The sequence below is a fragment of the Thermobia domestica genome, chromosome 9 (assembly GCF_964235325.1).
Source record: "Thermobia domestica chromosome 9, izTheDome1.hap1.1, whole genome shotgun sequence".
Classification (NCBI taxonomy): domain Eukaryota; kingdom Metazoa; phylum Arthropoda; class Insecta; order Zygentoma; family Lepismatidae; genus Thermobia; species Thermobia domestica.
This window is the reverse complement of record NC_137462.1, coordinates 35,732,028-35,748,577: the sequence shown is the minus strand read 5'-3', so window position 1 is coordinate 35,748,577 and position 16,550 is coordinate 35,732,028. Positions and strand designations below refer to the sequence as shown.

The 16,550-nt window shown below is 34.7% G+C and overlaps 1 protein-coding gene across 2 annotated transcripts in view; it reads right to left on the bottom strand.

Moving 5' to 3' along the window:
• LOC145693949 (F-box only protein 39-like) overlaps positions 1-16,550 on the bottom strand; it is a 68,738-nt gene that overhangs the window by 5,185 nt on the left and 47,003 nt on the right. The window contains exons 4-5 of one of the 2 annotated variants that reach the window (XM_081770106.1): positions 7,607-7,768; positions 6,190-6,354 (exon numbers count right to left, since the gene is read on the bottom strand). In XM_081770106.1, the coding sequence (XP_081626232.1) occupies positions 6,190-6,354; positions 7,607-7,768 (327 nt within the window). The remainder of the gene's footprint in view (positions 1-6,189; positions 6,355-7,606; positions 7,769-16,550) is intronic. The other variant, XM_081770107.1, reaches the window with a different exon arrangement.

Genomic DNA, 16,550 nt, shown 5'->3' with positions numbered 1-16,550 from the left:
TTTATTATGTTGCATAAACCACGTTTTCCACTATTACTGAAATAGTAAGAAAACAAGACAACGCGGGCATTTGCTACGTTTTTACAAATTAATATTTGTCATCTAGCAAGCAATTTAGAAGAAACAGAGTATCAGGCCCGTAGCCAGCCCACAAATTTAGGGGGGGGGCGGCCGAAGTTAGGGGGAGCCCGACCCAATCATATTATACTTCATCACCATATTATAGTTTATTTGCAAGCCTATCGTGAAACCTTTATTGGGGCCAGCCAAAGTTTAGGGGGGGCGGCTCCCCTAGCCCCCCCCCCGTGGATACGGGCCTGCAGAGTATTCAATACATTAAATGTATAGCACAGTTGTGAATCTTCTTTTCCGATGTATATTAAATCATTTGCTCCGTTCCCTCTATTTTTCTCTCTGTCTCTATGTCTCTCTCTCTCTCCTTGATATTCATTTTCCTGCAACTTATATTTTTGCTTGTTCTTCCTGTGTTCTCACCTCTATATTTTTTTTCTTCTTCCTCTATTTCTATAGTCAGAGATAGAGTGAGACAGACAAAGTGATGTGTACTAACTACTCATTTGATTTTACTTTTCTATGCACGTGTAGAACTAGCTTTTTTAAGTACCAATTAGACATAGGTTATAGGCGGTCTGTCGTGGACATGTTAGACGTAGTTTTCTGCAGACTCCATTCCATCTTTCATAGGTAATGATGGAGGAACAGGGTATTACTGTCAGACTAGCTACATTGGTAGAGTGTTGGATTTCTAACACTATGGTTCTGGGTTCGAATCCCAGCCAAAGACGGTACTTTTTCCCATTTAGCAGTTTCCGATATTGTATACGTGCGAATCTCTTAAGATGTTATCTCTTTCTCATTTCTCCATGTAGATGGATGCTACGAAGAAAAACAATAGAGAAGTAATCTCTTGTTTCAGTTATGGTTGAGATTTTAAAGACATTTTCAGCTTTCTGCAAGCATTTTTATTTGTTTAAATAAATATGTGTTGTATAACACTTACTGTGTGTAATTATGTCTTTGTGGTTTGCTGATTCTCACAGTTATTATATATGGTTCATAACAAAATTTGAGATGGTCTCCTTTGAAGTGCATGTGTCATTTGTCAATATATGCGCACGTTTTCTTTTCCTTTATATTTCATATATTCCTCTTTATTTAGTTTTTATCACGTTGACCTTTTTCTCTTTCTCTCTCTTTAAAACTGAGGATGTAAAATGAGAAGAACCTCAATCTATTACTCCATCTTGTGAGAAATTTGTGGTTTGTAGTCACGTGGTCTATGCATTTCTTGCTCCAAACGAAGTGTGCAGGGGGACGAAGCCGAAGGTTATCCTGGCGTGATCAGTGCCACAAAGACGTTAGGTTGGTTGCCTATGTTGTTGGCGTAGTTTCACAATGAACTTAAACTTTCATGTTGCAGGTTTTTTGATTCGTATTGTACAAGATGTATTTCTCATTATATTGGCGGTGAAAACAAAAAAATAAGATTTAGACAATATGGGCTCAGATAATGCTTTTACCAGGGTGATACATCATTGCAACATATGCTCTTGTCTTAATTTCTTCACTGAAATTAATATATTTTTCCGAAAAGAAAATGGTACTGTTATTTATGGAATTTTTGGGAAATTTAATTCTCATTTATCCCGAAACCATCCAAATGTGGCATAAATTACCTTACCTTAGAGACCTGCACGGGCCGAATTTTTCGGCCCGAGCCCAATCCAGCCCGAATGTACCTAGGCCCGTCCCAACCCGGGCCCAAAAAGTTTTGCAGATTTTCGGCCCGAGCCCGGCCCGGCCCGATAAGTTTTTAAAATTCTTGGCCCAAGCCCGGCCCGGATCGATAAATTTTAAAAGTTTTTGGCCCGATCCCGACCCGATAAATTTTTAAAAATATTTAGCCCCAATCTTTCTCAAAATTTAGTATTAAACTTGACCTAACCATCAGAAACATTTTCTAAACTCTGGTTCACAACCTGACGCTTGCCTCCCGAATGGTACAATTGCCTCCTAGAACTTTGCCTGTCATCAAGAGAACAAAAACTCCATTTCCTGTAACAAAAATCTATCTTAATTGATTTTAGCATAAAGTGATGATGGCAATATTGTTTAGCGACAAGCAAAACTTTCCCACCCCTTCTTGTCATATTTTGGGTTCAGTGAAGATCAAGGTCAGAGCTCAATTTACCGCGCAATGCCTGCAATCCTCTATAGTGAAAGTGGAGCCGCTAAGTAACACAAACTGTAAATAGCTATTGCATTCTTTGTAACACTTTTCACGGGCACATTTCTTCAACGTTAGATTTATTCCAATTATCGTTTAACGAAAGTCAATAATTATTAAAGAATTGCAATTAATCGGCCCCAGCTCGGCCCGACCTGAAAAGAAATCAGTGTCGGCCCGCCCAAGCCCGGCCCGGCTCAAAGAAATAACAGAGTCGGCCCGCCCAAGCCCGGCCCGCGGGTCGGGCCGGGCTTCGGGTCTCGGGCTGAGCCCGGCCCGTGCAGGTCTCTACCCCCAGCTCTTCAATTACATCTTGAAAAAATAAATAAATAAAATAGCACAGAAGTCATAGTTTTAAATTTTATTCTGTTTAATTTAATTATTCTACTTGAATACACATCTTATATACCGGTAGAAACATACTATTAATATACCGCATGTTGTTAAATGAAAATATTACTCGTATAAGTATGAAAAGTATTTAAGTTGTATTTTATTGTTAGCCTGTATGCTATAATTATGCTTTCATTTGAAATAAACCAAGGCTAACAACAATCTGATTCACAGAGAATCTTTTTTGCGCGTTCTTTCTCAACGTACGGTATTAATTTCTTAATTACTGTAAATGTCAACCATTGATTACTTGGAGCCGTGAACTAGACCGCCGGGCAATGGAGCAAGTACCCGATGCGCCCTCCTCTTATGGCGTCCTCAAATACTACTTAGTAACGAAAATAGGGTATAACATAAATAAATTTCGCTTAAATAATATTTATATTTTTTCTATAATAATGCACAAAATGTTTCAATTAATAAAGCAATACATGAAATTATTAGCGTATGTTGCCAACGTTTGTTTGTAATAGATTTTCAAGACGCGCGTAAAATTGATTAATCTTAAATAACTGGGTAATGACGTATATTTTGAAGAATACTAACCACAAATAAACTTAAAAGCTCCGCTTTTTTTTTTTTTTTTAAAAAAAAAGGAAAGCTGACATATTTATACAGATAATTACCAAATATCGTCATTTTATATGCTATAGCAAGCCTAGGAGAAAAGAAAATACTATAGTAACTCACGTTACAAAATTTTTCCCTACATTCAGAACCTGTGATTTTTCAGTACATTTTCTTTTGTTCTGGCATAGCTATGTGCATGAAATTACTATGTAAGGTAGGGACACACATAATTTAATTATGGCAAAAATATTAAATTTTTATTTACATTTTATGACTATTTATTTTAGTGGAATATGCACAGAATCGGGTAACTCACGTTACATTTGTCAACGATCTTTTATTATTAAGTATAAGCAACATACATTTATAATAACTTGAAATAAGCACAGTTTAGTTAAGTTGAACATTGAACTTTACTTTAAAAAAAAGTTTCATCAGTTACATGAAATTTTATTCGGGATACCGACAGAAAAAATAAGACCTATGTAATAATAAATAAAACTTGTATAGCATAATCAACATTAAAACTTAATAGATTAAAGGTAACCTACGGAAAAAAATATAAAAAAAATAGTAATTTTCTGTATAAATGATTAATGATGCCAGCCACATACAACTATATTTTTATCAAAAGAACAACTTGACTAAAAATTATAACTATATTTCTTCATGAATTTTTGTCCCTGTTTTCGTGGGCATGCCCAACTAAACTTCTGGGGTGCTGCTGTTATCTTCTGTAATCAAACATCAATCTAAAACAGCATCTCGATTGTTCTCAAAGTTAGCCATGCATATTTTAAGTTGCATAACTGTAACGACTGATAATTTTAGTTTAGTACAGGAAATGCTGCGGACTGTGTAAAAAATGTTTTATTTCCTCCTAGCTTTCCAGCAGATCTGTGCTAAATTTTTAAACTGGAAACAGGCTTGAGATCAAAGTTTCCTTTTAGAGCTGCAAACTATGCTATGAATAAGTATCGGAAGTCTTATAGAACGATTTCCGTCCGTCTATCGACAGGTATAAGAGCAAAAACGATCAGAAATATCGAGATTTTTTTTTTTTTTTTTTTTTTTTTTTTTTTACAATTGATTCGCCTTCTCATGAATAGGTTCCAACTTGTCCCATTAATCCTCTATTCAAAATGAAAATGGTTCAAATTACCTATTTCCAGTTTCAACATTTATCGCCATAGAACAAAAAATGGTAATATAGATAGACAAGCGGTTTTCTGCAATTGATTCAGAGTGTCAAGGGAATATACTATCACAACCCGCAACTACTCTACCAAAACCGGAAGTGGTTGAAATGTACTATTACTTTCCGTTTCAATAGTAATTTCCATAGTAATTTCCATCGAGATGTGGTTATTTGCAATCAATTTAGCTTTCCAAGAGCAGATTCTATTTCCTCCCTTAATCATCTATTCAATCCGGAATTGCCTCAATTAACGGCTTTTAAATTTACCTTTTAACGCGCCATTTTTCCGATCAGACTGACTTTTTTTTTTTAATTTGGAGAGGTTTCGGGGGTTAAGTTTAGAGTTGCCCCTCCGTTTTTTATAACAATTAGGAAAATTTACAGGAGAAACGAGGCAAGAAATAATGATTTGGGATTCTTACGTGATGTTTAGGTATGTAAGTTTGGTAGTAAAGTTATGTTTAATACGGGAAAGATATGTAGAAGTGTGTACTATTTGCAAGGTGCGGAAGGTTTCGATAATTCAGCAGCATGGTAGTCGTATAGAATGGCAAATCAGGGCGTCGGATGTGATATTTCCGAATTGAGGTTTACAGAATTATATAAGAATAATGCAGAGAATCTACTAAATTACTGAATTTAAGTGATAATTGAAGCTTCTGTAAGGACTGGTTCTAGTCACTGTTCTAGTCTAACTAGTCTTACCGGATAACCTAACCTAACCTAAACTAAGCTAACCTAACAATGTTTAACGTTTTAATTGCTTTTTGTAGGTTTGAAACGGGAGGGGTGACTCTAAACTTAAGCTGGTTTCGGTGTAGGAAACACGGGAATTCTCTTTAAAAAAATAATGCAAATAATATGGGGTCTATGGGATATTTTTGGTGTTTGCATATAGGGTCTACGTAAAGTTTGGCGTTGACATCTGCAAAGTCCATTAAAACCAGATAGAACCAATAAAACACGACGAATGTCAGCGTACTTGCACTTTTGCACTCATTACACTTCTGTCTAACACAGAACAAGTCAACAGTTCAAACCTGCCCACCTAAACAAGCAAAGAAAGCTCAAAAATGACAATATGACGTAACTCCGCAAGCAAGAAGTAAGACAAAGAGCCCAACGCTGGCTCACTATGACATCTAGCGGGAAATTCAGAACTACATTAGTGAAAGGGCATCTTAGCTGATACGCAAAGCTGTTTTTCTACGTCCGAACTAGTAACTACATGGTGCAATACGATTTCAAAGTAAACTTTGCATATATGCAAAGCTGCGTGCTAAAGGGTTAAGAAGTAACGGCTTTCTGTTATGAATTTGAAGGAACAGGTTCTATCTTTGATCTTAATAATCTATTGCAACTAGTAGTTATGTAGGTGTACTACTTCAAATTTAACGTGGTGGACAACATCATGTCTGTGGGTTTCCCGGGGGTTCTCCCGTTTCCTCCCACTCTCTCATTCCACTAATTTTTTCATCATCATTAATTTGCCTTAATCATCACCTCCTTTAACCTAAAGAGCATAATCGTGGGACGTTAAACTCAATGACATAATTTCATTTTTTCAAGCTTGCGTTTTGAATTTCCATAGTTCTGAAACCTACTTAGGCCCTAGTTTTACACTGTGAAGTGAAACTCACTCGTTTATATTTCTTTTATGCTTTCCAGTAGATAATAGCTTCGTCCTGTTAACATAATGCCTACTAAAATAGATAATTACTACTAATACAATATGCGTTACAAATTTATAAAACTGTTAAATGAAACAAAAAGTACTTACTTGTTTTATTATACAGTCTCATCAAGCAAATAAGCCGTGCTGTTTTGTATTCGGCAAAAAGACCTTCAAATCGGAAGGATGTTAATCGCGAACAACGTTTCATAATCAACAGCAATAGAAGATCCAGCTTTTCCACGTTCCTATACAAATTCAGCTCCAACTCTTCTACAGAAATTAAACGAGAGAAAAATGAAAATTATTTATGCATAAATTGTGTTCTTTGACGTATTCAACAGTAATGTATTTTTAAAATTAAATATAAATAAGTGTCAATTCTTATTATTCACCACGCAACTACACAATTGGTCTTTTTTTTTTTAATATAGAAAACAGTGAACAGTGATATACGAGGGCGGATTAAAAAGTATTGCTTCCTTCGCTATAATTTTGTGTCTATTACTGCTACTGAACTACTTATGCATTATATTATAGAGGTATCCTTGCTCTATTAAAGTTACCTCTATTCATGTCTTTTTTTTTTTTTTTTTTTTTTTTTTTTTTTTAAAGGTTGAAATTGATGGTTAATTATCAAGCACACAAGTTCCCTCTTTTGTACTGAAATCTCTTATAACATTTTCTGTCATTTTAGGCAAGATAGGACTAGGTGAAATGGGAATTCTCAATTTTCCTTAAATGACGGAAAATAATATGTTGGAGAAATCTGTGGCTGCTAAACCTTTAGGCGAAACAGAAGGACAGGGAGAATAGAACGCATGCTTATCCTTATAGGAAACACGTGAGTTAGGAATTCGATCGCAAAATGTCTGTTAAATTAGATTTCCAAACTTCTTCTGTGTATAAGAATGATAAGATTTATAAGACCAATCAGGCCCTATCCAGGGGGGGTCTAGGGGGCCGCTCCCCCCTAAAATTTTCACGGTAGACTTGCAAATGGACTATAATATGGTGAACTATAATATGGTTGGATCGGGCCCCCCTACATTTTGGGGCTGGCTACCGGTCTGAGACTAATCAACCCTCCGTCAGTATATAATATTAATACATATAATAACATAATAACAAGAATTTTAGGGAAACTAAAATTCCATTGCGATCTTGGTCAATAATAGTTTTTCAATCAGGGGCCACAAAATTTTTGAACGGTCCCTTAATCGAGTTTTCGTATTTTCTACGGAATAAGCACATCATACTGAGTTAACTGATAGTTTGGAATTGGCTGCACTATATGGAGTTCTCTAGATATAAGGCCTACAAGGAATTTTTTGTTCAATTATAATTGGATCTTTTGATCCAAAAAGAGAACTTTGGGTCTATTGCTTACAGAACTTATCTGTATTTATTTATTCATTTCAAAACGTGAAGCCTTTTTAAATATATAGCTATTTTCGAAAGACCACAAAAAAATTAATGCAACTTTTTCTTTTTTAAAAGCAAACAAAATTAACCTTTTACTCACCCAAAGTATCTCGATAATGTTTCGCAAGATCCCTCAAAGTGTCTGGAACATTCCATGGTCTAGGGTCTTTCTCATCTTCACTACCACTAACTAATTGGAACATCCTCAGGGGCATGCCTGGTTGTAGAAACACTTGCAAATCCTCATAGTGAGGAATGTATTCTGAAATTAAAATTCATAATAATTATTAACCACATCATTAGACGAAGCCATGTTTAACTATAAAATGCTTGCACTTTCATTTATGGCTAACTGTATTTAGGTTCTCATTTATTAATGGTGCAGAGGGTCTAAGCCAAGGGTAAATGTAATGGGGAACGTCGTCCCCCTACCTTGAAAAAATATGTACGGCGTCCCCCCACTTCCAAAAATAAATACAACGGACAAAGATTGGTAGGGGGAACGGTGTGGAGTCATGCCGCTACCTACCGTCCCCCCCACCTTTCCAGATCCACCTTTACCGCTTTTCTAAGCAACCTGTAACATACAAGAAATGAATGTGGATATTTCTTTCCCCCATTGATTGTTTTTTATATGGTTGTTTTTTATATGTAAAAATTTGATAATATATAAAAATTTAATATTACTTTAATGAAATTAGATCATCCAAAGTACTGAGTCTTTTGCGTGTGAGATGACATTAATATATCGTATCTGAGGATGTATATAAGTCACAGCGAGTTAGGTTCCACAGCTGAGAGTAGTAGTCTGTAAAACGTACGCCATTATCTAAGATGGCGGCCAGCTCCGAGTGAAAGACATTGAGAAGCTTTCTCTTGCTTTGTTCCTCATGTTTATGTTACATTAAACACTCAAATCAAATTTCGTACTGGTAACGGAAATACAGGTTCCTTACAAATTAATTCACTTACTGACAGCACTAAGAACCAAAAAGACAAAAATACGAAGTATTTGGAATGTTACAATCATCCCAATGTGTGGGGAAAGGTGTAGGATTATATGGGTACTGTTGTAACAATATGTTGTATCTAAGATTGTATCCACATCTACACCAATATGATGTTGTAAATCATAAAATATGTTATTAGTGTAAATAAAGCAGATTGGTTTATTGAACAACCAAACCCAAAAACTTTTTCTCCTATCAGACCTCATCCAAAGTTGATATTTACATAACAAAGATAAAATAATGCAAACTGATAAAAGATAATTCGAACCAAGCAGTTCACCTTATTCTCACAATTGTGGAAAACGAAGATGGGAGTTTTGGGATTTGCTATGCAGGTCGCATGTGTACACTGGTTGCAATAGTTACACTGCATCTACTTTTCTTTTGGTTTGCTGTTGTTGTAGATGTCACAGCACACAAGACATGTGCAATCTTCCTCGCCTGTGGTTGGTGGACTTTCTTCAACGTTACTGCAAACACGCGGTGTTGCATCTCGACCAATAAGCAGCTCTAAATTAATTAATCATAAGGTCAAAATAATTAATCATTAATAGTAATATGTAGAGGTGCGCACGAGACAAGATTTGAGACTGTCTCGTCTCGAAAATATGCTGTAAAAGTGATGTCTCGACTCGAAAAATATTTTTTTTTCTATTGGAAGAGCTGTCTCGACTCGAATTTTGTCAGGAAAATTCTGCCTCGACTCGATTCGAGCGCATCCCTAATAATATGATTCAACCAAATAGGTCGAATCATAAGTTATGACTAACTTTTAAATAAATAACTAGAAATTGCAAGAAAAAGGGGTGATTGTCTCGAGCATTCCAAATATTTCTTCCCTGTAATTCTGACTTTCATATTATCTGTGAGAAAGAAGTAAGTAGTTGTGGGCAAACTAGTAAACACTCATGAATATTCATGAGTGTGTACTTTTCTGACATGGTAGCACTTGGTAATGCACGTTTTAAAAAAATGGATACACCCTTTTTTTCCGCATACTAATGACACATAATGTATGCAGGTGCGGCCGGAGGTTGTATAAAGAACATGACACATAATAAATGTTTCCGGTCAAAAGAAATGTTAATGGGACAAGCAGAATACAGAAAAAACCTTTTCGGAAATAAAATATGCAGATCACACACGTAGAACAAGGTAATTCATTAATATGCAGCATATGTAACGCGGCAGCTGCTGTTGGAGAATATGCTAGAAATTTTGATCGTCGGAATGAGTGAAAGAAAGAACTGGAAACTTCCAGTTCTTTTTCTAAGCTTATTATTGTTGGAATAGGGGAAAGAACACACTCGAAACTTCTGGAAAGATTTCTTGTAGTATACTTGTTTACTTTTTTATATGGGAAAGGGACATATTGTAATTGTTGGAAGTATAAGGGGACGGAACTGCTTGGTTTTAATCGGGAATTGATTGCGGATTTTCCGGCATTGAAAGTGATATGACTCGGTGTACTTTTATGGAATTATAACATGACTAAGATATAGTGTAGTGTAATATGGAGGGAATCAACATTAATGATTGCACCGGGAGTCGAATGAGTATTCTCCCATGTGGAGAACCGTATGCTAAATATTTTGCTTGCAGTGCGAACATGTTACATATATAGAGCTATGAATTGTGTATGACATAACAGGTATATATAAATTATATTGTACAGGAAGTTAGCAGAATGCGCCCCCGGGACTCGAATTAGTATTTTCCCACGTGGAGAACCATACGCTAAACATTTTGCTTAGCAGATGTTGTTACTTATATATAGTTATGAATTGTGTAAGACATAACAGGTATATATAAATTATATTGTACAGAAAGTTAGCGGAATGCGCCCCGGGTATCGAACCAGAGCTCTCCCACGTGGAGAACCGTACGCTAAATTTTATGCTTGCAGTGCGAACTTGTTACTTATATGTAGCTATGAATTGTGTATGACATAACAGGTATATATAAATTATATTGTACAGAAAGTTAGCAGAATGCGCTTCCGGGAATCGAACCAGGACTCTTCCACGTGAAAAGCCGTACGACAAACATTTTGCTTAGCAGATGTTGTTACTTATATGTAGCTATGAATTGTGTAAGACATAACAGGTATATATAAATTATATTGTACAGAAAGTTAGCAGAATGCGCCCCCGGGAATCGAACCAAGGCTTTTCCACGTGAAAAGCCGTACGACAAACATTTTGCTTAGCAGATGTTGTTACTTATATGTAGCTATGAATTGTGTAAGACGTATAACTGGTATTTAGAAAGTATATGGTAAGAATTATTATTATTATTATTGTAAACTGTTGTGTTTTGTTTTCATAAACGCTAGTGTAACAATGAGGTTATATGGCGACAGAACGTTTAACGTTACCGTAGATTGAACTTAAGGGTTTTTCATGTTGAAAGCTAAGGCAAAAGAGACCCGAGATTGTTTGAACATATTACCCAGGATGAAATGTAGTAGTGAAGTTAAAAGCGAAACTTTAAACTTATATTTTATAATTGGAAATCGTAATACAGCAAATAATTAAATTTTAATTCTTTTATTGTTTTTAGGTGGTGAAGGAAATAAAAATCTTAATAGAAACACTGGAGAACAAACATTATTTTCCTGAATTGTTTGTTGTTGAAATATAGCGGAGTTTTTGTAGTGAAAAGGAGTTATAGATTGGTCTTAAAATATGGATTTACTGAAACCGTTGGATCTTAGTTGTATGAAATATCGAAAATATTGGATAATGTGTGATATGAATATTGAATACTGAAATATCGGCATAAAAGTTATTATAAGTTTCTACATCCAACGAATATACTGGCTAGACTAAATGAGACGGTGATGATGAGTAATGAATGAATATGGTGGAATGAAGAAAGTGGGAAGAAGCAGGAGAACCACGACAAAAACCCACGCACATAGTGTTTGTGCACCAAAAAAGCTAACTTGAAACAAGCTGGGATCGAACCCGGGACCACCAAGCAACATTGGTGAACGCTGTATTGCGTATCCACCATAGCTTTTTTCTATGTATTATATTTGGATGAATAAAAGTATGCATGTATAAGTTGGTGGAACGAGAATGTAGGTGGAAACGGGAGAACTTCACACACAATGTTTAAACTAGAAAATACACTTTGATTGAGGGAAAGCATTTGTTTTAGAAGTGACTTTTTTATGATCAGCGCTATTTAATGTGTATGAAGGAGGAAAGAAACTTACTGTAGCACTTATTGGAGAATTATACTTTTGATACTCTTTATACAAAATTATGTGTTTATATAACTTCATACATACTAGTAAAGAAGATATATGATGTACATTAAGGACGATTTTGACATTATTTAAACAGTGTAGGTAACGACTCTTAAGGCAATACAAGAGACGGACAATTATTTGACAGCGCAGATTGTGATAGTAATGGTGTGCTTGGTTTATTAGGATTAGTCATATGCAGATGGAAACAATTGCTTTAAATAAGAGATAGCACTTTGAACGTATAGTTTGGTTAAAAGTGCTTTACTTTAGAACTCATAACATTAAGTACAAGGTAACCAACACCATTGGCGATAACTATTAGCAGGACTGTGACCGATGGGAATTAGCGTGTTGGAGAGACAGATACATTTTGCCTACATAATAATAATGAGGATGAATATTTGACTTTGGCACCTAGAAGATTATGCAACCGACAAGTTAAAAATGTTTTGAGGATTGCATATAATATTTACAGACAGTCTGATACGATTTTGTATTTTATTTGAAGTGTGATGAATGTTTGTTGAACTAAAAAGGGTATTTTATTTATAGGTCTTGTTTGTAAGTTAGAAAAACAAGAAAATATTCTTGTAATGGTGTTATAGTCGCTAGAAGCGAAATAATAGCTAACATGTCCTTTTTTTACACTTGAAATAGATATCTGTCAATTTAAACTTTAATAAAAACTAGTCTGAATTTCGACAATTTTAAACTTTGTTGTAATTGTTACAAATGCATAAGAAAATAGTATTTTAATGTTTTAGTTGTCTGCATATACAGTGCAGATATATTTGTGAGTGAATACACGACATACAGTTATAACATATCAGAAGTGTTGTGCTCAAGAAATTAGATTTTTCTAAACGTTAAAGAGATTATATTGTGCAGTTTTCACTTATTGAGTTAAATTTGGTAATTTAAGACGAACTACGGTTTTGCTCTTTATCCACTGCAGTTGTATTGGATTGAAATACTGAACTTACTATATCTGGATTTTTAGTTACTGTTTTACTGGTTCTATGAATGATTTGGGAGGGCTGTTGTTTAAAGTGGAATTTGAACCCTTACTAATGCTTGTAACGAGAAAGTATATCTATTGAGAAGTGTGGATTTTCTTTGACGCAGATGAGAAATAGCCCGTGTTTAAGACAGCTTGACGAAAACGAATGTTTGCACAACGAATTGAATCACTAATGCTCACACCAAGATTAATTTAACTGTATCTGGGACTTTTGATTGATTAGTAAATGAGTAAATTATATTTTAAAGCGGTGTTGAGATTTATTTCGTATTAGGTTTTTTAACTACTGTTTGGATTATTTTTTAAATTTATGTTTTATATAATAACAAGGTTATAAGGAACAGTATATTAACAGTAAAATGGGTTTTGAACCACTATAGGGACAACGTTAATGCAGTTGCTGTGTATATGAACTGTTATGGAAGATTAATTTTCATAGTATATATCATTTCTTTTATGTTATCGTAACTGCAAGAGTATATCGTATTATAAGACTACCTACCACATGTAAATAATAGGTAGAGCTAAAATACTGAAGTACTGGCAACTGAATTGTCAGTGAGAGTAATGTATTGTTTTAAAGAAATAAATAAATAGATATTAGAAAAAATAATCTTAGTTGTTTTCTATGGTATATGAAGAAACTAGTGTTTAAGAAGCAGTGCATTAGAAGAAAAATAATTGGTTTCGAAGAATATGGTAGGAAACTGAAAGTATTTAATACTTAATTTAGATTATTTTACAGACATTACCAACGTAACTGAATGATGAACTGTTGTCCATTGAACAAGAGTCACTGAGCTTGATACCTTGTGTTTACTTTATGATATGAAGACTTTAAAACTTTTCTTTTCAAAACTTTTTAAAGAAAATTATGGTTGCAGTAGGAGAGAAATGCGTGATATACTGTAGAAAAGTTGATGTTACAGTACCCTTGTGCTCCTTTCTTATAAAAAGAAGTTAGTGTACTATTTTGTTGAGAATATAGATGAAAATATTGTAAAATTACATCTTGTTTTATTGCAAGTAGAATAATGCTACTTCAATAATGCTTAAACGCAGTGACTGTTAGGGTTGGATCCACCCTTCAACAAATTTCAGGATGTGCACACCCTTACTTGGTATATGCTTTTTAAAAGAATAAAGCTTAGAGAGCTCAATACTTTGAGGTAAAAGGATAAAATGTCTATGAAATGCATAGAAATATACAGGAAAATACTTCTTCTTATTAAGATGATAACGTGAAATACTTATTCCATTTTATATAGTAAAAGGACAAGATTGTACTTTTGTGAATAATTACCTTGGACTTGAAAATCAAACACAACCCTTTTGTTAGACAACCACTAGAAATCCTACGTATAATGAATTGACACACACTGCAGACGCTTTACTTTTATTGATCCTGATAATAAACATTGTATGGTAACCTCTTGAAACTTGTAGACCCACAGTGAGGTATACTCGGATATGGGGAGAGCACTATGACTCAGTGGTAGAACGACATTTTGATGGTCGTGATTTAAAAACGACCAAGTGAACTTTGTGGTGGACAACACCTTTTTTTTCTGGTACTTCCATTTTTTACAGCATTCATTTATTGGCTTAATTGGCTTATCCCTTAACCTAAAGGACGTTCTTCAGAGTAAGGAAGCTATCATGTTTCATAATATATAGTATAACAGGTACGATTGTCGTTGTATATTAAAACCTCAACTTCCTCGATAGAATTTTACAACGACAAAAAGATTTTGAGTTGAATAATAATACGATTTCTATGCCTTGGCGGGCTAAGATCGAACAATGGATTCATCATGCGCCAGAGGTGAAGGATTTGAAGGCGATGAAGAATATTTTATAATTCCACAGTAGTATTAATGATTGTTTGAGATTCTTAGTATACTATGTGATACAAAGGTTACATGAATTTTATTTTGTTCTTTTTGGACTAATGTTTAAGAAGACCAGAATGATAGATTTCAAGAACTACCTATGGTGCACGGATTACATTTTTAATTTTACAGCTTTATACACATGCATTCAAAATTATAAGGCCATTAGTTTTTTGTATAAGACTCTTGTTGGACTTGATTTGATTTGAGTTTAACGTCTCTTTTCATCAGCGAGGCTATATGAGACGTGGACCTACTGATTAACGTGGAATGCGAACCACATGAGCTCCCGCCGGGAATCGAACCTGGGTAGACTTTTGTTGGAATAAATGTTTTCGCTGGAACCTTTTTCAAAATTTAATGTAAAACTTTAAACATAATGAAGAAAATAAGAAACTAAGAACATACTGAGGTGAAATAAACTTGAAAACTCACACCGTGCAAAAGAATTAAGGAAAACAGCCTCTGTTTTCAAGCTGAGACTATCCATGGTTGAGATTGACCACCAAATATAACGATTATTTTTCACAGATGATGAGTTTGTATGCTTATGCCAGTAGCTAAAACTGGAAAAGTGAACCAGGTAGTGTTTGCAAAATGGTATTACATGGTTTAATCTTAGAACATGTACAATTGTGATGGACAAAAAAATCCATGGGTAGTGGGGCTGGTGGACAACAACAACTTCACGAAACATCTGTTGGTATTAAAATTAACGATACATGAACTTTCAAAAGACGAAATGTTTCTTTATCTGGACAGTTAATACTTTTTTTGAAATTTCATCGGAACAAGCATTCAACTTAAACTATAATAAATGAACGAACTATTTAGTTGCATTATAGGAGGGCGATACAGGTGTGGATGAAAAGTTTATGTATTGATTTTTGAATACGAGTTGTGTGCGAGTAATTCAATTTTATTTAACGTTTAATATTAGAGATTATTTTATACGACCATTTAATATTTTATTATTTCTTATACATATTCGCTTTCATCATTTGTCCATTGTAATGTTAGTAGAAAAAATGTTTTATTTAACAACATGAGCACGAAAAACCTACAAGAAAAATATTAGACAACATTCATAATTATCACTGTACGGAATACTTCTTTAAATGGAAACAGTTTGATCCATTGGTAGAGTGCACCCATTTGGCACGAGGATCCCTAGTTCACTCCCAAGACCGTGACAATTTGTGATGGACAACACCCTGTGGATATTCTCGGGGTTCTCCATTTCCTACCAATTTCTTCATATTCAATATTTTTACAATCATTAACCATTCAACATTGCCTACTTGTAAAATGTCTCGAGTAGATGTGTATATAAGACTCATACCAGAAAAAAATGTTTTCTCTTTGCTCTCAACCAGAAAAAAAGCAGAAACTCATATCTACATGCCAGAATAAGTATTTTCGCTTTGCTCTCAAGCCAGAAAAGAAGAAACTCGTATCCACGAAGTGAAATTTCTCGAGTTGCTACTCGCCAAATTTCACAAGTTTCGTGGATACGAGTTTCTTCTTTTCTGGCTTGAGAGCAAAGCGAAAATACTTATTCTGGCATGTAGATATGAGTTTCTGCTTTTTTTCTGGTTGAGAGCAAAGAGAAAACATTTTTTCTGGTATGAGTCTTATATACACATCTACTCGAGACATTTTACAAGTAGGCAATGTTGAATGGTTAATGATTGTAAAAATATTGAATATGAAGAAATTGGTAGGAAATGGAGAACCCCGAGAATATCCACAGGGTGTTGTCCATCACAAATTGTCACGGTCTTGGGAGTGAACTAGGGATCCTCGTGCCAAATGGGTGCACTCTACCAATGGATCAAACTGTTTCCATTTAAAGAAGTATT